Genomic DNA, 25,584 nt, shown 5'->3' on the forward strand with positions numbered 1-25,584 from the left:
TGTTGGGATGCTGTTCAAGGGCCTTTGAGCCTTGGTTTGGGAACGTATGTGAGATTATTCGTCCTCACAATGGGCACAGGTGTTTCTCTGGGGTGCCCAGGCTCCAATTTGCCAAACAGAATATCCAGTTTGTTTCTCTTTTGTTCGGAATGTTGTTCTCCTGCAGCATGAGCCTCATCTCCACTGGCATGGGAGCGTCACGTGGGATCGTGTAAGGGCTAGTTTTCCAAACTGTCTACGTGAATTGTACCAGCTGTATTTGCAGAGAGTGGTGCGTATAAAGCTAACGTTTGTGAATGTGAACATGGCTTTGACCTGGGTGACCATGTGCTTTATATATGTTCTAGTAATGATTACCATAACACCTGTCCATCCATATGTCTCCAAGGGGGATAACAAGAACTGGGTGAAAGTTTTGTTCAAACAAATTTTTGATGAAAAAGTGGCCCTTATCTCTCTTCCCCTTCCCCTTATGAAAAAAAGATAGTTAATTTTGAAATTTTTTGGGTTATTTTTCATTGGAAAACTAAAGTCTTTGGGTTTTTAGCCTTTATATTCTCCCCTCCCTTTCTCTATTTTCCCATCTTTCCCTTTTTCCCTGTGGCAAAATGGGAAAAGGCTTTAAAAAAAAATGGGGTGAGAGGGGAGTGGAGAGAAAAATCTGATAATTTCCTGAATTCCATGGAAATTCAAAGACGAAAACCCTTCCTATTTTTCAAACTGCTCTGTGGATAAGCAACCGTAACCTCCCTTTTACAGATGGAGAAACATTTACAGAGGGGTTCAGTTACTTCCCCATAACAGCCAGTCAGTGATAGCTGAGATTAAAACTCCGGTCTCTTGATTCCCAGTAGGAGGTATTCCTGACCCCCAGTTCAGAGTGGTGCCCACTTTTTGCCCAGTCTTTTGATTCTAAATATCATTTTGAGGAAAGCCTCCAGGTCTGAATATTCTGACTGTAGAGTGATGTTTCTAGCTTGTAATTATTATTTCTTTTAATTGTCTGATCTTTATGATGCAGTAAAATAGTGTCAAACAAAAAGGTGTGCTGTGCTATGCTTTTGCTTACACCAAAAACATCCATCATCTTTGAGTGGTAATCACTTTTATTTTATGCTGTAAGAATAAAAAATGAAGGCCTTGTCTATGCTGGCTGCCGTGTGTAGGATACAGGCACTACACACGTAGCTACTGTAATGGAATGCTAAACTGCATTCTACTGTTCAGGCATTAGTTGGCACTGTGTATAAAATACTTTATTTAAAGAAACCTCAGCCATACCTAGAAAAGCAAGGTGTGTGTAAGCAAGCTCTGTGACCAGTCAGTATCTGATACAGGAACATGACACAGTGTCAGAAGTAAACTAAGAACAGAAACAGAAGAAAAATAGTAACAAAGGCTACAAACTGAAGGAACAAAGCAACAAAAGTTGCAGGATCTCAGCAACTTGCCACTTTTCAATGCCCCACAGAATTTCAGCTTTGACAAACCTGGACAGACTGGAAACAATATTTTGCAAGATTTTTGCATTGCTACCAAGCTCCACAGAGAAACTAGAGATACCCAGGTATCTTCTTTAATTTATGCTGTGGGGATGCAGGAAGAGCATATTTTAAAATCCTTTGACTTTACTGAAGACAGGCACATACATAGCTACGAAAGTGTTCTGGCTATGTTTGAGGCATACTTTATACCTCTCAGAAATGTGGTTTATGAAAGACCATGTTTCCACCAGAGATTTCAAGAGTGAAGGGCAAATGTTGAATAATTTATAAGAGCTCTGCATACATTGGCTGAAAACTATGATTTTGGGGGAATACAAAACATGAAAATAGCAGAGATAGGGTGGTTATTGGGTTAAGAGAGAACATTTCACAGCAGCTACAACTAAAGAGAGATTTAACCGTAGTCACGGCTATGCAGAATGCAAAGCAGTCTGAGCTGGAGCGACTTGAAAAACAAGAGGTTATCTTAGAAGCTGTTAAAAGATGCAGTAAGAAAAGGAGTACTTGTGACACCTTAGAGACTAACAAATTTATTAGAGCATAAGCTTTCGTGAGCTACAGCTCACTTCATCAGATGCAGTGTGGGTGCTAAGAGACACTACCGTAAGAGCCCTGAGGCAAGGAGAGAGAACTCTCAGGCTAAGAGGGACAAATTCCAGCCTATGTGGAATCAAGATGTGGAAAAAGTTATATCTGAAGAGATGATGCCTGTCAATCCAGAAGCATGAAATATGGAACTTTTGCAGCTGTTTGCTGCACCAGAGCAGTCAGGGAGTTGATTCATATTACAGACAATCAAAAGTCATTGTTGCTGGGATCTATCACTTGTGATGACATGGAGCCTGCCTGGAGAGTGAAATTGAATGTTCATGACACCACTGGTGATTCTAAAATTGACTCAGAAACTGATGTCACAATTATCTCAGAAGGGACTTACAATCACCTTTAACCCCTCTCAAAGCAAAAGTCACCGGACATGGCTCTGACTAGCCCTGAAGGTATTCTGAATTGCATGGGCCAGTTCACCACAGAAATAATTTACACTCTGAATGCATAGCTTTTGTCTTGGTATGTGATAAAAGGACCACAGACCAAGAGACTTCGTAGCTGCGGCTTGGCAGCCATGGTAGTCCCAGTGAGAAAGGTTGAAGAAATCAGTGGAATATTTGGTGATATTGGACTTTTGAAAGGACATCTAGTATAAATAACCTTAAGAGACCAGGCTGAACCATATAATGTACATACACCTCACAGGATTCCAATCCCATTACTTCATGAAGTGGAAAATGAGTTAGAGAATGGAGCAGGTTGGCAAACTGAGAAGATCTCTGAGCCAACAGCATGGTGTGCCCCAATGGTACCAGTCATAAAAATAGAAAAATACCAATCTGTGTGGCTCTTAAGAGTTAATGAAGCATTTGTGAAAGAAAAATATAACTTCTCAACATTGGGTGACTTCCTTCTCAAAGGGAAAGGTGCTACAGAATTCTCCAACCTAGATGCATTGAGCGGATTCTGGCAAATTCCTTTAGCCAAAAAAAGTGCTAAACTGACTACATTTATGACGACCTTTTGGGAGATTTTGCTTTTGAAGATTACCTTTTGGGATTACGAGTGCACCTGAATTTTCCAAAGAAAAATGGTAGAACTGTTAACAAACACAAATGGAGCTGTAGTTTTCATGGACAATATTCTGATATATGCATCTTCGATGGAAGAACATAGCAAAACCCTCAATAAAGACTTCAGTCCAGAATGACTGATTAGGCTTAAGCTAAACAAGGAAAAATGTATTTTCCACCTACCACAGATCAAGTTTTTGGGACAGACATTAAACAAAGATGGAATCAATTCTAGCCCCAAGAAAGTAAAAGCAATTCAACAATTGAATGCACCAACTAGTGTACCAGAGCTGAGATGTATACTGGGGATGGTAAATTACCTTGGTTGGTACCTACAATATCTTCCTACAGTGACAAAACCATGAAATGAACTGTCCAACACATCTTGGCTAGGGAGCCATATTAAGAAATAGTCCTCAAAGTGTAAAAGAAATTATCTCAACAGCTCAAATTCTACAATGTGAACAAACCCACAATGGTCAGTGTGGATGCAAGAATAAAGCTCATCCATGAAGGATATCAAGCATTGACTAAATGCCGTGAACGGGCCATTGGTGTCTTGGCATCAATAAGGACACAAAGAATAATGTATCTGCATGTGAACATTGCAGAACTAACAAACCAACACAACACAAAGAACCTTTAGTATCAACACCTCTACAAGAAATATCTTAGAATAGATTAACTGTGGATTTATGTGAATTCAGAGGACATCATTACCTGGTCATTATGGACTTTTTTCCTGATATATAGAAATGATGTACTTGAAAGACATAATCTAGTGATGGACAATGGGCCACAATTCACTACAATAGAATTTGTCATTCTGAACGAAATATTATTTTGATCACGTTACTGACTGCCCCCATTACCCACAAGCGAATGGAGAGGCTGAGAGCTGTACGGAAAACCAAGGAAATCCTACAGCAGGCAGATCCATTCCTGTCTCTGAGTTACAGATCAAAACCTATAGCAGCTACTGGATATAGTCCAGCACAACTCCTGATGGAAAGACAACTCATAGGTTCTTTTCCAAAGTTGGAACAGGAGTAATCTCCAAAGTGGCCAGACACAAAGAGAGTAGCCCTATCAGGTAAAGCCTTAAATGAGCTCATAAACACTTTTACAACAGACATCACTCAGAAAAGTGCCGGGTTTAGAACCTGGTGACTATGCTTGTCAAATTTGATGGAGAAAAGGGATGGACTACTCCAGCTGTCGTCAAGAAAAGGAATTCAGTACTGAGATCATATGTGATCGAGACTGACAGTGGAGAATTCAACAGAAACCGTCATTGTCTACAGTTTGTTCCTCAAAGAGTAAACAGAGCAAACTCTAGAGATGGTGGATGCAGAAGAAGACGACTCTAGGATTCTGGCCCAGCTACAGCCAGTTGTTCCAACAAACGGACAACCAGATGACCAAATTGTTACGCTTTCAGGTTGTGTAATTAGGAAACCAGTATAATTCAGAGACACTTACCAGGCTGATGCATACTGAACTTCAAAGACACTGTGGTTCATTAAACATTGTAAATGGTAGGAATGTAGAACTTAAAGGGGGAGATGTAATGGAATGCTAAGATGTATTATACTGTTCAGCCTCTATGTGGCACTGTGTTAAAATACCTTAAAGCATTAAAGGGGTAGCCATGTTCGAAGCCATCTTACGAAGAGAGGGAAGAACATCTTTGCCAGCAGACTGGCTAACCTAGTGAGGAGGGCTTTAAACTAGGTTCACCGGGGGAAGGAGACCAAAGCCCTGAGGTAAGTGGGAAAGCGGGATACCGGGAGGAAGCACAGGCAGGAATGTCTGTGAGGGGAGGGCTCCTGCCTCATACTGGGAATGAGGGGCGATCAACAGGTTATCTCAAGTGCTTATATACAAATGCACAAAGCCTTGGAAACAAGCAGGGAGAACTGGAGGTCCTGGTGATGTCAAGGAATTATGACGTGATTGGAATAACAGAGACTTGGTGGGATAACTCACATGACTGGAGTACAGTCATGGATGGTTATAAACTGTTCAGGAAGGACAGGCAGGGCAGAAAAGGTGGGGGAGTAGCACTGTATGTAAGGGAGCAGTATGACTGCTCAGAGCTCCGGTACGAAACTGTGGAAAAACCTGAGTGTCTCTGGATTAAGTTTAGAAGTGTGTGCAACAAGAGTGATGTCATGGTGGGAGTCTGCTATAGACCACCGGACCAGGGGGATGAGGTGGATGAGGCTTTCTTCCGGCAACTCACGGAAGCTACTAGATCGCATGCCCTGATTCTCATGGGTGACTTTAATTTTCCTGATATCTGCTGGGAGAGCAATACAGCGGTGCATAGACAATCCAGGAAGTTTTTGGAAAGCGTAGGGGACAATTTCCTGGTGCAAGTGCTAGGGGAGCCAACTAGGGGGAGCGCTTTTCTTGACCTGCTGCTCACAAACCGGGTAGAATTAGTGGGGGAAGCAAAAGTGGATGGGAATCTGGGAGGCAGTGACCATGAGTTGGTTGAGTTCAGGATCCTGACGCAGGGAAGAAAGGTAAGCAGCAGGATACGGACCCTGGACTTCAGGAAAGCAGACTTTGACTCCCTCAGGGAACAGATGGCCAGGATCCCCTGGGGGACTAACATGAAAGGGAAGGGAGTCCAGGAGAGCTGGCTGTATTTCAAGGAATCCCTGTTGAGGTTACAGGGACAAACCATCCCGATGAGTCGAAAGAATAGTAAATATGGCAGGCGACCAGCTTGGCTTAATGGTGAAATCCTAGCGGATCTTAAACATAAAAAAGAAGCTTACAAGAAGTGGAAGGTTGGACATATGACCAGGGAAGAGTATAAAAATATTGCTCGGGCATGTAGGAAAGATATCAGGAGGGCCAAATCGCACCTGGAGCTGCAGCTAGCAAGAGATGTCAAGAGTAACAAGAAGGGTTTCTTCAGGTATGTTGGCAACAAGAAGAAAGCCAAGGAAAGTGTGGGCCCCTTACTGAATGAGGGAGGCAAGCTAGTGACAGAGGATGTGGAAAAAGCTAATGTACTCAATGCTTTTTTTGCCTCTGTTTTCACTAACAAGGTCAGCTCCCAGACTGCTGTGCTGGGCATCACAAAATGGGGAAGAGATGGCCAGCCCTCTGTAGAGATAGAGGTGGTTAGGGACTATTTAGAAAAGCTGGACGTGCACAAGTCCATGGGGCCGGACGAATTGCATCCGAGAGTGCTGAAGGAATTGGCGGCTGTGATTGCAGAGCCCTTGGCCATTATCTTTGAAAACTCGTGGCGAACGGGGGAAGTCCCGGATGACTGGAAAAAGGCTAATGTAGTGCCCATCTTTAAAAAAGGGAAGAAGGAGGATCCTGGGAACTACAGGCCGGTCAGCCTCACCTCAGTCCCTGGAAAAATCATGGAGCAGGTCCTCAAAGAATCAATCCTGAAGCACTTAGAGGAGAGGAAAGTGATCAGGAACAGTCAGCATGGATTCACCAAGGGAAGGTCATGCCTGACTAATCTAATCGCCTTTTATGATGAGATTACTGGTTCTGTGGATGAAGGGAAAGCAGTGGATGTATTGTTTCTTGACTTTAGCAAAGCTTTTGACACGGTCTCCCACAGCATTCTTGTCAGCAAGTTAAGGAAGTATGGGCCGGATGAATGCACTATAAGGTGGGTAGAAAGCTGGCTAGATTGTCGGGCTCAACGAGTAGTGATCAATGGCTCCATGTCTAGTTGGCAGCCGGTGTCAAGTGGAGTGCCCCAGGGGTCGGTCCTGGGGCCCGTTTTGTTCAATATCTTCATAAATGATCTGGAGGATGGTGTGGATTGCACTCTCAGCAAATTTGCGGATGATACTAAACTGGGAGGAGTGGTAGATACGCTGGAGGGGAGGGATAGGATACAGAAGGACCTAGACAAATTGGAGGATTGGGCCAAAAGAAATCTAATGAGGTTCAATAAGGATAAGTGCAGGGTCCTGCACTTAGGATGGAAGAATCCAATGCACCGCTACAGACTAGGGACCGAATGGCTCGGCAGCAGTTCTGCGGAAAAGGACCTAGGGGTGACAGTGGACGAGAAGCTGGATATGAGTCAGCAGTGTGCCCTTGTTGCCAAGAAGGCCAATGGCATTTTGGGATGTATAAGTAGGGGCATAGCGAGCAGATCGAGGGACGTGATCGTTCCCCTCTATTCGACACTGGTGAGGCCTCATCTGGAGTACTGTGTCCAGTTTTGGGCCCCACACTACAAGAAGGATGTGGATAAATTGGAAAGAGTACAGCGAAGGGCAACAAAAATGATTAGGGGTCTAGAGCACATGACTTATGAGGAGAGGCTGAGGGAGCTGGGATTGTTTAGTCTGCAGAAGAGAAGAATGAGGGGGGATTTGATAGCTGCTTTCAACTACCTGAAAGGGGGTTTCAAAGAGGATGGCTCTAGACTGTTCTCAATGGTAGCAGATGACAGAACGAGGAGTAATGGTCTCAAGTTGCAATGGGGGAGGTTTAGATTGGATATTAGGAAAAACTTTTTCACTAAGAGGGTGGTGAAACACTGGAATGCGTTACCTAGGGAGGTGGTAGAATCTCCTTCCTTAGAGGTTTTTAAGGTCAGGCTTGACAAAGCCCTGGCTAGGATGATTTAACTGGGACTTGGTCCTGCTTTGAGCAGGGGGTTGGACTAGATGACCTTCTGGGGTCCCTTCCAACCCTGATATTCTATGATTCTATGATTCTATGTTCGACTGTATACACAAAAACAATGAGGAGTCCGCTGGCATCTTAAAAACTAAAGATGCATCCAAAGAAGTAGGTTTTTTATCCATGAAAGCTTATACCCAAATAAATCTGTTAGTCTCTAAGGTGACACCGGACTCCTTGTTGGTTTTTAAAGCATTAAAGGATCTTGCTTATACACACCAGTTGTGTTCATCACGAGTTCTGCCACCAGTCCGTACATGACATGACAGCTGCATGTGGCAGTGATAGGCAGGCTGTGTCCACACCCAGATGCATAGCTACATGTGTCAGTGAAATGCTCTGTAGGAGGGAAGCAGATGGACATGACACTGCTAAAACTACCGTGTGGATGGAGGAGGCACTGCTTGGGCATGTAGAGAGCCATGTAGGGTGTACATAACCTAAGGTTCTGGCATGTCTATACTTTGCTCACCTAAGGAGTGCCTCACTGTCTACACTGTTATTTATACCCATAATAGGGAGGTGTGCAGTGCATGTACTCTACACACTGCCTAAAGATTTTTGCAGTGTAGATGTACCCCAAGAGACACTGATAGCGAAGTCTCCTTGTGGGAAGATGGGTGACACCCTGGGGGCAGAGGTGGTTATTGGCGTCAAGGGGCCAGAATTTCACCTGTTGTGTACATCTCCTTGAGCAGTCTGCATCAGAACACAAAATGGCAGTTGTCTCTGCAGCGCAAAGGAGGGACCTTTTTCCATGTAGAGGTGCATTATGCAGAAGGCAAGTCATAATAAATATAAACAAAGTCCATGCACATCAGGGAGTTGGGATAAAAGTGTCATCTGTGGTGAGGGAGGGATTCCCGTTACTATACATGCTACCAGCAAAGCCCTTGGGCTATTACCAACCTATATATGCTCCTCCTTGTTTTCTCCCATGAAATGCTGGTCTCCTTCATCTAACTTCTCATGCACTTAGAAACATCTGCAGACTTTTAATATTTCAAATGGAGTGTGAAACCTTGGATTCCTCAGTGTGTGTGTGTATAAAACATGTGATTTTCAGAAACTTGCTTTGCTTCTTTTAATTAATTCTGACTTGTTTGAAAGTAGGAGGCTTTTTTGTTCTATTTTTGGGATGAAAGGTTGTGTTTGGGTTTGTTTGTTTTTTTTACTTTTAAACTGTTTACTGGTGCCAGTTAATTTTTTTAAAAAATTAGTCTCCTTGTTGGATGAGATCTTCCCCTCTGAGTTTCAGCGCTGGCAGTGTCCGCTCCCATTAGAAATATAAAGTCTGGCAAGTGGCATGTTCCCTCAAATGGCTTTACATTCAAAGGCATTGCTGGGAGCAGGTATACCTGCCTTGTTATATGTTCTGTACTTGGGTTTGTTCAGAGGAAGTGAAATTCACGCTGTGCAGAGGGCCAGAACGAGGCCATGCATTCGGTAAGTCCTGCTTAAGCCCAGTGAGGGGAGAGGATGAGATAAAAGGGTCAGTTGTGGGTTTAAGTAGGGTTTAAGCAGTGCATGGGGCTTGTGTAGGCCCTCTGCACAGGCATGAATTTCACCCTGGTGTCTTTCTAGGAATTTGCTTGTTCGTTTGTTTCCTGCTGTAGCTGTTAAAACATTTATAGATTCATAGATACTAAGGTCAGAAGGGACCGTTCTGATCATCTAGTCCGACCTCCTGCACAGCGCAGGCCACAGAATCTCATCCACCCACTCCTATGAAAAACCTCATCTATGTCTGAGCTATTGAAGTCCTTAAATCATGGTTTAAAGACTTCAAGGAGCAGAGAAGCCTCCCTCAAGTCAACCATGCCCCATGCTACAGAGGAAGGCGAAAAACCTCCAGGGCCTCTCCAATCTGCCCTGGAGGAAAATTCCTTCCCGACCCCAAATATGGCAATCAGCTAAATCCTGAGCATATGGACAAGATTCACCAGCCAGATACTACAGAAAATTCTTTCCTGGGTAACTCAGATCCCATCCATCTAATATCCCATCTCAGGGGATTAGTCCTATTTACCCTGAATATTTAAAGATCAGTTACTTACCAAAATCCCATTATCCCATCATACCATCTCCTCCATAAACTTATCAAGTAGAATCTTAAAACCAGATAGATCTTTTGCCCCCACTGCTTCCCTTGGAAGGCTATTCCAAAACTTCACTCCTCTGATGGTTAGAAACCTTTGTCTAATTTCAAGTCTAAACTTCCTGGTGGCCAGTTTATACCCATTTGTTCTTGTGTCCACATTGGTGCTGAGCTGAAATAATTCCTCTCCCTCTCCTGTATTTATCCCTCTGATATATTTATAGAGAGCAATCATATCTCCCCTCAACCTTCTTTTAGTTAGGCTAAACAAGCCAAGCTCCTTAAGTCTCCTTTCATAAGACAAGTTTTCCATTCCTCGGATCATCCTAGTAGCCCTTCTCTGAACCTGCTCCAGTTTGAATTCATCCTTTTTAAACATGGGAGACCAGAACTGCACACACTATTCTAGGTGAGGTCTCACCAGTGCCTTGTATAATGGTACTAAAACCTCCTTATCCCTACTGGAAATGCCTCTCCTGATGCATCCCAAAACCGCATTAGCTTTTTTCACAGCCATATCACATTGGCAGCTCATAGTCATCCTATGATCAACCAATACTCCAAGGTCCTTCTCCTCTTCCGTTACTTCTAATTGATGCGTCCCCAACTTGTAACTAAAATTCTTGTTGTTAATCCCTAAATGCATAACCTTACACTTCTCACTATTAAATTTCATCCTATTACTATTACTCCAGTTTACAAGGTCATCCAGATCCTCCTGTATAATATCCCGATCCTTCTCCGAATTGGCAATACCTCCCAGCTTGTATCATCTGCAAACTTTATTAGCACACTCCCACTTTTTGTGCCAAGGTCAGTAATAAAAAGATTAAATAAGATTGGTCCCAAAACCGATCCCTGAGGAACTTCACTGGTAACCTCCCTCCAACCTGACAGTTCGCCTTTCAGTAGGACCCGTTGCAGTCTCCCCTTTAACCAATTCCTTATCCACTTTTTGATGTTCATATTGATCCCCATCTTCTCCAATTTAACTAATAATTCCCCATGTGGCACGGTATCAAATGCCTTACTAAAATCTAGGTAAATTAGATCCACTGCATTTCCTTTATCTAAAAAATCTGTTACTTTTTCAAAAAAGGAGATTAGGTTGGTTTGGCACGATCTACCTTTTGTAAAACCATGTTGTATTTTGTCCCATTCACCATTGACTTCAATGTCCTTAACTAATTTCTCCTTCAAAATTTTTTCCAGGACCTTGCACACTACAGATGTCTAACTAACTGGCCTGTAGTTACCCGGATCACTTTTTTTTCCCTTCTTAAAAATAGGAACTATATTAGCAATTCTCCAATCATTCGGTACTACTCCTAAGTTTACAGATTCATTAAAAATTCTTGCTAATGGGCTTGCAATTTCAGGTGCCAATTCCTTTAATATTCTTGGATGAAGATTATCTGGGCCCCCCGATTTAGTCCCATTAAGCTGTTTCAGTTTCGCTTCTACCTGAGATGTGGTAATATCTACCTCCATATCCTCATTCCCATTTGTCATGCTACCATTATCCCTAAGATCCTCTTTAGCCTTATTAAAGACTGAGGCAAAGTATTTGTTTAGATATTGGGCCATGTCTAGATTATCTTTAACCTCCACTTCATCCTCAGTGTTAAGCGGCCCCACTTCTTCTTTCTTAGTTTTCTTCTTATTTATATGGCTATAGAACCTTTTACTATTGGTTTTAATTCCCTTTGCAAGGTCCAACTCTGCTCGACTTTTAGCCTGTCTCACTTTATCCCTACATGTTCTGACCTCAATTAGGTAGCTTTCCTTGCTGATCCCTCCCATCTTCCACTCCCTGTATGCTTTCTGCTTCTTCTTAATCACCTCTCTAAGATGCTTGCTCGTCCAGCTTGGTCTACAACTCCTTCCTATGAATTTTTCCCCCTTTCTTGGGATACAGGCTTCCGATAGCTTCTGCAGCTTTGATTTAAAGTAATCCCAGGCCTCCTCTACCTTTAGATCCATAAGTTCTTCAGTCCAATCCACTTCCCTAACTAATTTCCTTAATTTTTGAAAGTCAGCCCTTTTGAAATCAAATACCCTAGTTGCAGATTTATTTTTGTTAATCCTTCTGTTCAGTTTGAACTGAATTAGCTCATGATCACTTGAGCCAAGATTGTCCCCTACAACCATTTCTTCTATGAGGTCCTCGCTACTCACCAAAATTAAATCTAAAATGGCATCCCCTCTAGTCGGTTCAGCAACTACTTGATGAAGGAATCCATCAGCTATCGCATCTAGGAAAATCTGAGCCCTATTATTATTACTAGCACTGGTCTATATCTGGGAAGTTAAGGTCTCCCATGATCACGCAGTTTCCATTAGTATTTACTTTATTAAAGACATTAAAAAGGGCTCTATCCATATCCAACTTAGATCCCGGAGGTCTATAGCACACCCCAAGCCCTATCGTAGGAGAGGCTTTACTAGTTTTCTTCCCCAATGTAATTTTTGCCCAGACGGACTCTGTCTTATCCATTGTATTGCTTCTTATTTCTTTACATTCTACCTCATCATTGATATACAATGCTACTCCACCACCTTTACCTTTGTTTCTGTTTTTCCTAAACAGCACATACCCTTCAATACCTGTAGTCCAGTCATGACTACTATTCCACCATGTTTCTGTTATCCCTATAATATCTGGTTTCACTTCCTGCCCCAGTAGCTCTAGTTCCTCCATTTTGTTACCTAGGCTCCTCGCATTGGTGTACAAACATCTTAATTTTTGCTGTTTGGCCTCGCTCACATTTTGTATCCTATTAGGCACAGTCATTCTACAGCCAGTATAACCTATTAGACTAGTATCCACACCGCCCTCGCTCCTTATATACATTCTCCTACCCACGGCTGTATCCTTTCTTACTTCGTCTTCTTCCCTCTCAATGCTAAAATCTGGCGTGGAGATTTCCTGGACATCTCCCAACCATCTCCCCCTAATTCCTAGTTTAAAGCTCTCTTTATCAGTTGTGCCAGCCTCGATTCTAGAAGTCTATTTCCTTCCCTACTCAGATGAAGTCCATCCCGAGAGAACTGTCCTCTGTCTGTGAATGCCTCCCAGTGGCCATACATCCCAAAGCCCTCCTTATAGCACCACTGCCTAAGCCATCTGTTGACAGTCATAATCTTGTCACACCTTTGTTGCCCTTCTCTAGGAACAGGAAGGATCCCGCTAAAGATCACCTGAGCCTCAATTTTCTTAAGCGTCTTCCCCAGCCTAGCATAGTCTCCCTTAATACTTTCCAGCGAGAATCTAGCCGTATCATTTGTTCCCACATGAAGGATAATTAGGGGATTCTTTCCCGCTCCCTTTAGGATCTTTTCAACCTCAGGTCTACATCCCGTATCTTAGCACCCAGAAGACAGCACACCCTTCTATTCTCTGGATCAACTCTAGTTACAGGCCTGTCTCTTTTTCTCAATAAAGAGTCCCCAATCATATAGACCTGCCTTTTCCTGGTGACAGTGCTATTCTCCAGTCTCTCCCCTGTTCCCTCTGGCTGCAAGTTCTTTCCATTCCTATTTTCCCTTATAATCCTCTTCAACCCATCGTGTATCCTCCTGGGGCTCATATTTGGTGTAGTCTCCCTTGACTCTTCTGCTTTTCCTATAGGACTAGCCTCTCTTCTCTTCTTCCTTACCCTTCCACCTTCAACAAGTACCTGCTGAGCCCCTTCTTCATTTTCCAACTCTGCAAACCTCTTCCTAAGCTCTATTTCTCTTTCACTAGCCCGTCTTTTCCTCTGCCTGGTTCTTTTAGTCACATGCTTCCACTGACCACTTTCCTCACCCAGTCTCCCCTCAAAATTCCCCAGCCCTGCTTCCATCCGTGAGTCTGAGCTTTTCCCTTCAGATACCTCATATCTTTGCTCCATCATCTGCTCAAACCCCTTCCTAAACTCAACGAGACTTTCCACCTGCATCTCCAAATCTCGGATCTTTTCCTCCATCAGCTCTATCAGACGGCATTTCATGCAGAAAAAACTCTACCGGTTCCCCCCCTCCAGGATCATGTACATACCACAGCTTCCACATCAGTCATCCTCAATGTCTTCCACTACAGGAGTCACTCCCACAGCTGCCTCTGTATCTGTCATCGCCTTCCCACCTAAATCTGTTAATCTGGGAAACACAAACCACACCAAAAGACCAACCCCCCCCAGCAAAGCAAACCCCAAACAAGCACCACAATCCAAACTCCCCTTGCAAACTCCCACTCAAACTCCCCTGTTTAGAGCTCTGTTTGCTAGCTCCTGTGCTGCTGCCTGACTGGCTGGCTACCTTTATAGGACCTCTAGTCAGAAGCCCCACTTCCTAGCCTTTGGCCCAGGTGTCCCTATGGAGTTGTATGAAAAAGCTGGCCAGTGTACTTAGTTTTTACTCCATCTTTCCCAAGCAAAACTCCCACATCTCTACCACTTTTTTGCATTACATTTTTTCAGTCTTCTACCAAAACCATTCTCTTTCCACTCCCACCTGATAAACTGTTTCCACAAATTGTGTAATTTCTCCTACAATGTCACCTGGGCCTAATGTATGAGAATTTCCCATTCCCAAGTTGGGTGAAACTTTGCCATCTTTCAGCATAAAAATCAGACTTTACTTGTGGAAGTGGTTAAAATTCTGGTCCTTTCCTCGAAGTCATGAAGCTCTGCCTTTACAAAATGAGTCTTAACATGCGGGACAGTTGTGCCTTCCAACACCCACCCCACGCAAGGTAAGAGCATTCGCTCCGCCTCGGGAGGGACTGTATGGAAAGCAATCTTGCTGTGCTTCAGGGACTGCCCAGGAACACAGCCTAGTAAGTGCTATATCGGCTCAGGCTATTGAGCCTCTGTGAGTAAAACCTCCCCCCAGTGACCTCGTCAATTGTGTTGCACCTACAGTCTGATCTACAACAGGGAAATCCTTCCCAATAATGTGTCTGATCATTAGTTTCTGTCAGGCCCCAATTGCCATTTAATCTGAGCCACTGGGCAAGATCACCAGAGAATCAACCCAATCAATCTTGTAAACAGTGTTCTCTTCCACCAGCGGTGAGCTGCTTCCTGTCTACCAGACCCTCTTTTCTAAAGAGAGAGAGATGACAGGGAGCTTGTCTGAAAGCCCTTTGTTTAACGGGGCGTATTGTAGCTCCATGGCAGTGCTTTCTGGGTTCATAAGGATTGACTACAATTACCTACTTGACGCACTTGGTAAGCAGAATATACTGTGCACAGTGGAAAACTACAGCCATTGCCTCTGCATGTGTGTGCTCTGCTACTTCAGTCATGCTGTCAGTGGGGTATGCTTTGAATAATTCAAGCTCTGAGTTACAACCAGTAAGTAAGGGAATATTTTAAAAAGTACCTGCAGTGATCTACAGTGGCAGGAACTGTTTCTACCAAACTTCAATAACCAGCTACTACCTAGATGCCCCTCTTTAGATCCATGTTGGTTGTGCTGCTGAATTTTTGGGGTGTGTGTGTGTGTGTGTGTGTGTGTACACATACACAAACCTCTGCTGTCCTCATTCTTCAGTTCTGTAATTCCTTTCCCCCCCATCACTTCCTTTCAAGAGCTTGTGTACTGGCATTGCTATATTCCTTTTAGAGCCCACTAATATTAAAACCACATAAATGCAAGGGGTGAATGAATATGAACTGAACTCTTCCGTATCTGCCATTCTCTTTTCCAGGGATTTTTGTAAAATAATGGAAACTCTGAGATCCCCTGGTGATGTGTGGTATAAAGATCTGGCTAGATGGATGGACAAAACAGGGGACAGACAAATGGATGACTGGTTTTTAAAATGAAGGTTGGTGATTAGAGGGAGGCAGGTAAACCATCGCTTGTTATATAGCAGTTGAATCTATGGGCACCCATCCACAATATTTAGCTTAGTGGTGTTTTATTAAATTACTTTATGTTGTTGAGTTAGCTGCAGAAAGTCCTCTCCATTATAGCTATTATTCCCCCACACATTCTTCAAGCAATCATATAAACTGTACTTAAACGTCCAGGTGCTAATCCATACTCTTTGATGGCCATTGAGTTGCATGAGGCGATACAAGATAAATTATAGAGTAAAATAACTGATTAATGGCCTCTTAATTTTTCTGCTTGTTGCTTAGGCCAGAAGGGAAGTGTTATCTAATCTTAGTGTGGGAGCCCACCACATAATCAGACCAGTAAATCTTGAAAAAGACACTCATTTCCCAATAGAAGTTTTCATAACATCAGCCATATGTAACAATACCAGCTTGGAATTCCCCTACAAGCCCCAATGGTCAGCACTGAGAATTGAGTTTACCTTAGATAACAACGCATATCTCATACTGCTATTCTTGCAGTGGCTGCATAAGATGGAAATACTGCTAAGGATGCCGCTAGAGGTCCAAAGTGGCATAGCCAATCTCTCTTGTCAAATCATCTTAAAATGGCAGATCTGTAGTGCACAAACTGTACACCAGAGCATTCAAAGCATGAATCTGATAACTATTTAGCAGATAAATCAGATTGTGGATCTTTCCTGTATGCAGAGGATTCAGAACACCAGTTTGTCCTCATCTCAGTCTCCAGGGAATGTCTTTATTGAGGCTTCATTGTATTACCATCCTGTAATTCTCTGACTTTCCTTGGTAAGTCTGTTGATTGGTTCTACGCTGACCCGCTGGAAACATGAACTATTGCTTGGTATTAGATCAAGAAGCCCCTGCTGTTCCAGGATTGTATGGAATCTTCAGACTGATGGAGAAATAATTTTTCCATGTTAACTTCCCTTGCAAGTAATGGTTCTATGTTGCTCATGCCTGTTTCAACATCTGTATGTTATGGTCTCTCAGATTGGCCATTTGATTCCCTCTCCGAGGTGCTCTAAGTGAATACTGTCCATCACTTATAAGCCTTTAGACTTGCAGACAACAGTTTCTCACCTCAAATCTCTGTCCTAATTCTAAAGCCATTGTCTAATAGGTATTTTTATTCTGGAGTGGATTAGACCTGTGCTCATTGTGGCCCCATGCTGCAAGATGATGGGCATCTTCGAATATCCCTGGATAGAGGGAGTCTAGGGTGCTTTGCACCTGGCAGGATCAGGCCCACATTGGATCTGCATTTGCAAACAGTGTAGGAGGTTGAATCATTTTTCAGGTGAATGGTCTTGTGTGTCATTCCTGTGCAGTCTGGTGAGCAGAGTGATGAAGCCTCTGGCTCATTCATGAGCCTCATGTGGTGGAGAGGCCTCCAGACCTCCTTTCTCACTACCACCACCTTGCCTTTCTGGTGACCTTAACTTGGAAAGGTGGCTTACTGTCTTAGAAGTCGGAGGTCATCCATGTTCCACTCTCCTTTGGCACTTTCATAGCCTGTGGCCTTTCTGAATTTAGAGTCCATTCTAGTGAATTAAGATCAGCCTAGACTGGCATATCTACAGCCCTGGTTGATGGCTCATTTTTAGTTAGAGTCCAACATGGCTTAACAGCTGCCCTCTGACAGTTTTGTGATCAGGCCACAAAACAGGTTTCCCTTTAAAAAGCAAATCTGTGTTTCCATTGCATTCTTCAGGGTGACTGACAAGGACCCTACTGTCCTCTGTCTTCCATGTTAATTCTCCTTCAGAGGGAGGTGAGGTCTGAGCCACAGGGGCTGAGGAGCCAGGGATTCTGGTTCCTTAATCATTTTCTGTGACACTGAGCAGGTCATTTAGCTTCCCGGCCTCAGTTTCCCCAACTGTCAAATGGGGGATAGTAATACTTAACTTTCAACGGTATTGGTCAGGCTAATCAGGAGGGTGGTGGTTTTACAATGCTGAGCTTATTATAATTATGAATCTCTCTGTATTATCACTTATTTCTATAATTATTATTGGTCTGTATATGAATTGCAGGAGCAATGAGGGGCCCATTGTGCTCGGCACTATCCCATTACACGGAACACAAAGGACAGTCTCTGTTCCCAAGAGCTTGCAGTCCAATACTCATTTTCTTGTAGGCAAGATGGCCCTTGGTATTATGATGCTTGCTCTTTAAAGAACAATTAGATACATTTCTGTGCCTAGAAAAACATACCACCTGCAAGGGATCCCCTACGTACACTGGATGACAGATCTGTGTCCTGTGACATAGGAAAAGTAGGTAGGGTGGGAATGGGAGAAGTGCCCCACTTGCCTTTTTGCATTGGTTCCCAGCTGCTTGCTTTTTATTTTCACTTTTTTAAATCTGAACTGGAGATTTTCCATGCAGCTTTGGTGCCAGCTGCTCAGCGTCATGATCACACCAGTTAAAGCTGGGAACAGTATAGGCAAGCATTTTGCTCTGCTGATGCACCTCACCCTGACCTGCGGCATCACTGCTAGGCCACACTCAGCAGAGACTCGCTCTTCCATCCCCTGTAAATCCTGAAATATCCTCACCAGAAACCAGTCCCAAACCAGCTGGAAGTAGAACATAGAAACGTATCCCCTGCTAGAGTCGCACAACCAAGAGACCTAGAGCTGGTTGGAAAATGGGAACTTTTTTTTTCTTGCAAAAATTACAAAATATGAAAATTTCTTATCAGGTTTTGAAAAGCAATGCGTTTTCTTTTATGTGAATCTTTTTGTGAAAATTGTAATCTAAATGTTTGCTTGTCATTTGTTGTCTCTTTCCTATCCGTTTTCCTTTTTTCCATTTTGCCCCTGAAAAATCAGGGAAGACTAGAAGGGGGAGAGAAAAGGGCAAATGAAAACTGAACATGATCCTGAAAAAAACAAGACAGAATTTTTGTTTTTGGGTTTTATTTAAAAAAAATATGAAACAAAATGATTTTTGAGGATGAAAATGTTAATTTTCGCCCCCTCCCCGCAAAAAGATCATTTTATAATGAGGCCATGTCCTTCAAAACTTTGACCAGCTCTAAACACAACAGTCCTACACAGATGGGACATGACTGAAGCCAAAGCCATTCTCCCCCCTACTTAGGCTGTCTACACTACAGCCAGGATCGAAGCCCTGAGATCGATCCACTGGCGGTCGATTTAGCGGGTCTAGTGAAGATCCGCCAAATCACAGCAGATCACTCTCCAGTCGACCCTGTACTTCTACCCCTGACGAGAAGAGTAAGGTAAGTTGGCCCCGTGGTAACTCTACCTAAGGTACGTCGATTCCAGCTACGTTATTCACATAGCTGGAGTTGCGTAGCGTAGGTCGGACTTACCGCAGTAATGTAGACTGCATAGCTTAGAGAGCAAGTTTGTCCAGTTCTGTAGATTATTACCAGACTCCTCAGTAGGGCACCTGGCACTGGGGGACCTGGGGACATTTTGCTGTCTTTAACCCTTAATGTTTCTTGGCTTGAGGGAAACTATGAACTGTTGAAGGTGAGGGCCAGCTTCTATTGCCGGTGTTTGTATTGGTAGTTGGTTTCAGATAGGGCGAGAAGATGCTGGAGCTGTCCTAAATCAGTTCTGTGCACACTTGTCAAATGATTGTGCTCCAGACTGCTCCTTGCTGTGTCCTCTTTGCTGTCTCTTCACCCACACATTCTGTGGACACATGTCAGAGTGCTCCCAAATACTGAGTACAGCAAAATTTGAAGTCAGCCTTCCAGTGTTTTTGGCCTTATTATCGTTTGAAAAATGAAATACTGTAGGCTACTGCTATACGTTCCTTAGAGTACGATTGTGAGAAGCGGGAGCAAGCTTCAACACTGCTGAGCAGCTGGCCTCAGGATCAGAACCTCTCTCTCTTTGGAGACAAAGACTGTGCCCGTGATAGGAGGAAACTATCAGGCTCCAGTTCAGGAAAGCACTGACCATGTGCCCAAGTGCCTTGCTGAACAGGGACCTTGTTCTGGAAACCAGGGAGCGCTGACAGCTTAGATTTAGTTCCCAAATGTAAGCTTTGTGCAAATAGCAATAATTGGGGGGCTGCAAACTCTGATGTGAGTAGAAATGTTTTCTTGAGTTTTCAAAACTTAAGGCCATCATTTCCACGCTTTGATGCTAGAGTTAGGCACCTAATCCAAATTTAGCCACTTAAATAAGTGGCCTGCTTTTCAATGTGGCCGAGTCTATTGAAATCAAATGGCGTTATGGGTGCTCTGCATCTCTGATATCACACCACTTTTTAGGTAATAATTGTCACATTGGGTACCCAGTTTTAGGGACTGAAATTTGGTCTAACTGAAAAAAGATTTTAAAAGCTCACTGGCGTCCTCCCCCATGCAGTTCTGGGAAGCCCAAACCATCTGCATTAGGTTGGGGCCTGGAATCCAGAAAATGAAACCAGGCTGGATTCTGGCTCTGCAGAATTACTCTGGAATCCCCCACACCAGTGCAATGTGGGCCCACAGACTATAAACTCCCAGTGGAACTGACCACTCTGCTGCCAAGTGTGTTGCTGCTGTTGTTAACACGTCACATATGTCCCTCCTTTCATCCTTTCTCTAGCTACATAACTCGATTCACAAAAAGAAAAGGAGTACCGGTGGCCCTTAGAGACTAACAATTTTAGAGCATAAGCTTTCGTGAGCTACAGCTCACTTCATCGGATGCATTTGGTGGAAAAAACCAAATTTGGTTAGGGTTAGGGTTAGGGTTTTTTTCACCAAATGCATCCGATGAAGTGAGCTGTAGCTCACGAAAGCTTATGCTCTAATAAATTGTTCGTCTCTAAGGTGCCACGGTACTCCTTTTCTTTTTGCCGAATACAGACTACACGGCTGCTACTCTGATAACTGATTCAGTGTCACGTTCAAACTCCTTTTACTTCTCTCCCAAGGCCACAATCTGAATGTCTGTCTTACCTCCCCTTTTTCCCCTCTAGTCCCCTAGGACCATTCCCATTCAGTCATCTCTCTTAATTGCTTCCTTTGTGTCCTTTCATTCTCAGCTTCATGCCCCCTTTGTGCTGCTTTCATGATGCCCTCTGTGCTTGGAAGCTGGAACAGCCTGGGCCTCTTCCTGTCCACTACAATGCAATACCCTCCCATTTTGCAAGTGCTGGTCATTCCCCTTCTCTTCCTTCAAATCCATCCTTAATATCCATTTCTTGCCTGAAGTCCTCAAACTCTGATCTTCTCCCCAGTGCTGTCTCCATTCCTCCCCGCTGCTGTTTTGTTTCTTTTGGGTATTACATGGGTCCCAGCTAGAGTGAAATCCTCTGGCCTAGCACCTTGTTTTTTTTCCGTTTGCAAAACACTCTGTAAATGGCAAAGGCCATTAGCACCATATATAATGCTCTACTTTGTCTGCTGCCATGTGAAAACTTCCTCTCAATGAAACACTCCACTGGTGTCAGCAGTAAATTTTCAATAAACTCTTAGTTTATTAAACTACTTCTTTGGGGAGGGGTGGAGACCTGGAATGGCTTACCACACACAAAATGTTTAAAGGCCAGAGGGATCATGCAAAATGTATTCATTTTAAATTCAATTATTTTTCAAGACTGAACATATATATATATAATATATATACTATATATATATATAAAATAATTTGAATTGGGTCAACATTCTACCTCTGCAGCGCTCAGCCATTTTACATATGACACCGTCACCCACTCTGTTATCTTGAGGCAATATGCTCTTGCACAACTGCAATTCATTGCAGATTGGTGCCTGCTCTCTGGATAAACGTGTGGAAGCAAGAAATGGAAGGAGCCTGGTTCTGACTACTTGGGGAATTAAATCTGTCATTGTCTTAGCTTGTTATCTGCTATGAAGGCAGACGTTTAACAGAGTATTCTTCTCGTAAACACTCTTTTCAAGCACCTTCCAAATTGTACATCACTGGTGTGTCAGGCATTCTTGATGGCTAGGCATCCGTGTTTTCAAGTACACGCTTTCCAAACATTAACTGATACTGTCCTGCTACAAGACAGGATAACCATTACCAGGGGTGACGTGCTCTCAACCAGGTCCTTCAACGGAAGGTAAAACCAAGACTTAATAAACATCATATGCTGACATATGTTTTGTTTAGTTTAATTCTACGCGTGATTATAAATCCAGATAGTCAGTTGGGGAGTTTTTGGGGACTGGTCTGATCCGCAGACGATCTGTTAGGGAGGGTCATAGGCCCAGATCAGATCTGTCGATGACCTGTTAGGACAGCCTGCATCATTCTCCAGGGGTACTGATCTGAGTGTTCTTTTCCATCTCTTAAAAAATCCCCCGAGAATACACCAGAGGGAACAGTCCATCAGTGGGGGGATGCACTGAATAGAACTGAGTAGGTCTTGTCTGTTTCTAATTCAATGATGCTCTGCTGCTGAGTGCCTTAAAAGTAAAAACAGGTTTCAGAGTAGCAGCTGTGTTAGTCTGTATTTGCAAAAAGAAAAGGAGTACTTGTGGCACCTTAGAGACTAACAAATTTATTAGAGCATAAGCTTTCGTGAGCTACAGCTGATGAAGTGAGCTGTAGCTCACGAAAGCTTATGCTCTAATAAATTTGTTAGTCTCTAAGGTGCCACAAGTACTCCTTTTCTTTTTAAAAGTAAAAAGAGGCTCAGCTGAATCTATAGTGGCATAGAGAGCCAGGACAAAATCCTCTCCCAAGGCAATCCTCGAAGAGGACCTTTTAAACTGCCATCTTGACACTGACCTACGAAATTAACTGTTCCCTCTAGGTAAAGGTCATGAACTATTCAAATGAGAGATATGTGCGCATATGGACAGCCTTTTGTGGACCTTCAGTTGGTTCCAAACCAGGACGTACCTGGTGATGGGCAGTTTCTGCTCCATTACAGTGTGCATATGGGAGTCAATCAGTGGATTACTACAGATTTATACCAGTGCAGCAGAGTAGATGTGGTTCCATTACCCCCATTTTTATGACCGCATCAGTGCACATAGTGATTAACAAGCACACCTGTTGTTTATTATTAAATATTTGTATTGACGTGAGCAGCTTGTGGCCAACAAAGGATTGTGTGCTAAGCACTGTAACAATGAGTTCATGGTCTATCTAGAATAGACACAAACTGAACACTTAAGAGAAGAGGCTCAAGGATGGAAGCAGAGAGGACACTCGTAGAACGGGAGAAGTCAATGATATGATGATTGTTCCCAGTGGGAATTCTCAAATTTGCTACATGCTTTTATCTCTAGTGCTAGAGGCTGAATTTGGTAACTGCAACTCCCAAATGCTTGCTTAGTTACCATATGCCTTCATTATCCATTGCCAATGCGTTAATTTGGGTATTTTACAGCATATATTACCCCCCATTTCTCTCTGGCTGCTCTGATGTTGATCTGTATTTTAGGAGGGGCAAAGAGAGTACCCAGTGTCTACACAATATTTTGGAGCCCAGGACAGCAAGCCTCCCAGCCCGAGTACACGCTTGCGTTAGCAGGGTTCATGCAGCGCTCTAAAAATAGGTGTAAAAAATGGTAAATTGTTCCAATTACTCACCATTAAATATTTACACCTTATTTCCAGTCTGAATTTGTCTAGATTCAACTTCCAGCCTTTCGATGGTTATACCTGTCGGTGCTAGATTGAAGAGCCCATTATTAAATTGTTGTTCCCCGGCATTTATAGACTGTGATCAAATCACGCCCCCACCTTTCTCTTTCTAAGCTAAATAGATTGAACTGTTTATAATGATCGACCCAAAGGCATGTTTTCTGATCCATTAATCATTCTCATGACTCTTCTCTAAACCACCTCTGATTTATCCATGTCCTCCTTGAACTGTGGTCACCAGAACTGGAAACAGGATTCCAGCTGTGGTCACACTAGTGCGAGACACAGAGGTAAAATAACCTCTCTTCTCCTATTTGAGATTCCCAGTTATGCATCCCAGGTCTCATTAGCTCTTTTGGCCACAGCATCACTTACGCAAGGTCAACATCAAGGCAATGATCATAAACACTCCAGATGGGAAGTATGAAAATTACTGCTTTGGGATTGTAGGACATCAACCAAACTAGTCATGTGTTCACTTGTGGTTTTGTCGCTGTCTGGAATTTCTGAATTAATAAAGGGGAACTAAATCTGCTGAGCTGAGGCTGCCTATCAGGTCATTGTATCATACTAGAAAATTAAAATAGTAGCACGGCCCGACTGGGTCAGACCAAAGGTCCATCTCGCCCAGTATCCTGTCTGCTAATAGTGGCCAGGAGCCTCCAAGGGAATGAACAGAATAGGGAATCATCCAGTGATCTGTCCCGTCACCCATTCCCAGCTTCTGGCAAACAGAGGCTAGGGACATCATCCCTGGCTAATAGCCATTGATGGATCTATCCTCCATGATCTTATCTAGTGCTTTTTTGAACCCTGTTATAGTCTTGGCCTTCACAACATCCTCTGGCAAGGAGGTCCACTGGTTGACTGAGTGTTGTGTGAAAAATGTCCTTTTGTTCGTTTTAAATCTGCTGCTATTAATTTCATAGATGGATATGAGGGCCCTGTCTTGCTATCAAAAACCATGATTTATTACCACATTAGGCATCAGTGGAGTTTCCGTAGAGGAGGGAAATTACTGCTACCACTACATACCCCTTCACGAGAACTGAGTAACGAATCTCCTCAGCGCTTACTTTTCCTTACCAAATCTCCAAGCTAGAGATGGAGAAGCTGAGGCAGGAAATGGAAGTGGAGTTTCAAGATGCTCTCTGCTAATATCTCTGTTTTCCAAGCCTTGGACACCAACATTGGTTATTGTTTTTCATTTGTATTGCAGTATTACCTAGGGGCTCCAGTGCACCTGTGCTATGGAAATACACAGTCCCTACCTCCACAGTGTGCTCTGATCAGACAGAGCTGAGGGCAAGGAAGTATTATTGCTCATTGCACTGAGGCTCAGAGAAATTAATAGTCATGGGGAGTCTGCTGTAGAGCGGGGAGTTGGACCTAGCGCCCCAAGCCTGTGCCTTACCCATAAATCCATCCTTCCCCTCTCAATAGGGGATGAGACTCTTGGGTTTGGGGGGAGGCATTTTGTGATGCCCTTTAGTTCATGCTTAATGCTTTGTAGCTGGAATCTCTCTCTCTCTCTCTCTCTCTGTCCATAATTTAAAATGTGATTTATAAACAGCAAGGCAGGGGGCAAAAAAACCAACTCGCCTGACAACATTGTTATAGTTTTGCTTAAAAAGGTTAACTGTCTTAAGGAACTAATAAAGACTGGGGCTGTGATTCCAGATGCAAATGTGTGTGAAACAGGCTTGACATTTTAATGATACATTTCAGGCCCCGGCCCCCCTATCTCAGGGAGAGTTTGGAAACATTTATTCCTTTCACTTGAACACATTCTCCCCGCCCAGCCACATCCCTCTTTAGTGGTGTTCATCCCTCCGTTGTCTCGGGCAGCGATGGAGATTTCCACTTGGCAGTGGATGGGTGTCTAGTTAAGGGATTTATAGGCAATCTTTAGCTGGGGGGACGGGGGTGTGCATATGGCTGGGCGGACAGGGCAGACCCGTGGGCCTTGTCGCTCCCTGCCCACCGGTTTGCTGAACCCCACCAGATAGGGGCGATGAAGAAATGGGCGAGGTTGTGCTTAATTCGCAGCGAGTTCCTTTGCCATGTAAACCAGCTTTGCAGTGCAGTTGCTCCGCTCTGGATGGGAGCCAGCCCCTGAGCGAGCGGCCGGGCGCCGGAGCCGATGCCGCTCCTTGCTCCCCAGAGGGGCGAGCCCTCGGGAAGGGGCTTGACCTACAAACGCGGGGCAGGCGCTGGCTTCCCCTCCCTTCC

The 25,584-nt window shown here is 43.6% G+C and overlaps 1 protein-coding gene across 25 annotated transcripts in view; it reads left to right on the forward strand.

Annotated features, from left to right (window-relative positions):
* Window positions 1-25,584, forward strand: part of LOC119844076 (DAB2 interacting protein) — a 494,149-nt gene that overhangs the window by 341,376 nt on the left and 127,189 nt on the right. Inside the window, exon 1 of one of the 25 annotated variants that reach the window (XM_043498932.1) lies at window positions 25,219-25,400. The exons of 23 other annotated variants lie outside the window; for them this stretch is intronic. In XM_043498932.1, coding sequence (XP_043354867.1) covers window positions 25,375-25,400 — 26 coding nt within the window. In that variant the 5' untranslated portion in view covers window positions 25,219-25,374. Of the gene's footprint in view, window positions 1-25,218; window positions 25,401-25,584 lie in introns of those variants that run through there. One more of the 25 variants, XM_043498931.1, reaches the window with a different exon arrangement.

This window comes from Dermochelys coriacea, chromosome 16 (assembly GCF_009764565.3).
Source record: "Dermochelys coriacea isolate rDerCor1 chromosome 16, rDerCor1.pri.v4, whole genome shotgun sequence".
Classification (NCBI taxonomy): domain Eukaryota; kingdom Metazoa; phylum Chordata; order Testudines; family Dermochelyidae; genus Dermochelys; species Dermochelys coriacea.